This window comes from Myotis brandtii, unplaced genomic scaffold, assembly GCF_000412655.1.
Source record: "Myotis brandtii unplaced genomic scaffold, ASM41265v1 scaffold421, whole genome shotgun sequence".
Taxonomy (NCBI): Eukaryota; Metazoa; Chordata; class Mammalia; order Chiroptera; family Vespertilionidae; genus Myotis; species Myotis brandtii.
This window is the reverse complement of record NW_005366140.1, coordinates 2,357,554-2,358,357: the sequence shown is the minus strand read 5'-3', so window position 1 is coordinate 2,358,357 and position 804 is coordinate 2,357,554. Positions and strand designations below refer to the sequence as shown.

The window sequence follows — 804 nt, the reverse complement described above, 5'->3', positions numbered from 1 at the left end:
GGTGGGTAGGGACCGAGAGGTGGTCAATGCACCTCATAGCAACTGGTTGAGCAGTCGTTCTGTTCTGGTAGTTACACCATTATGGTTGCTGGGCTTTTATTGTATAGGATAGACTTTCAGATTTAACAGACACTGCTTGATTGGTCCGTTATATAGCCAAGAAGAATAGAATGGTTGTATCAGAATCCCAGAGCTCAGAGCTTCCTAGAGGGGCAGGTGAAAGGGAAGCAAGAAGGATCCCAGCAGCTCTCAACTGGTAGAAAGGGAGTTCTCTGCCCCCACCACCCCTCCCGCATCTGGGAGGCTCCTGGGCCATCCCGGGGCAGGGACATGAGGGGGACCAGGTGGGATATGGAGGGGCGGATTCTGGGCAGGCTGAGTGTGGCGGGCTCCCCTTGCATTCCTGTGCCTCGGCTTTCTTTGTAAACATAGAATCCCGGGCAACTGTCAGAGTCAACCTGGCCTGGGGCGCTAGAGGAGGTGGGGTGTGGGGGACTCGATGGGGTGAATGTCAGTATTTTACTAACCTGAGCAACTGTTCACTGCAACAGGTGTTGGGGCCCGCAGGCGTCTCCGGCAAAGTGCTTGGCGCATCCCGGGTCGTCAGTGAATGGTATTCTCCCCAGGAGCCGCCCCGGGGGTCCCCTTGGACCAATCCCAAACCTGGAGACCACGATGAGGTGTTTCCGGTCCTTGCGGACAGAGACGGTCCTGGCCGTGGTCCTCTGCACCTTCTCGCTCCTCTTCCTCCTCCTCAGTCTGCACACAGCACCGGCGCCGGCCCTGTGCCCCCGCGCGCGCCTG

General features: G+C 58.1%; 1 protein-coding gene across 1 annotated transcript in view; it reads left to right on the top strand.

The window, feature by feature from the left end:
- B3GNT3 (UDP-GlcNAc:betaGal beta-1,3-N-acetylglucosaminyltransferase 3) overlaps nucleotides 1–804 on the top strand; it is a 21,676-nt gene that overhangs the window by 18,122 nt on the left and 2,750 nt on the right. Inside the window, exon 2 of the mRNA XM_005873913.2 lies at nucleotides 552–799. Within this exon, the coding sequence (XP_005873975.2) occupies nucleotides 552–799 (248 nt within the window). The remainder of the gene's footprint in view (nucleotides 1–551; nucleotides 800–804) is intronic.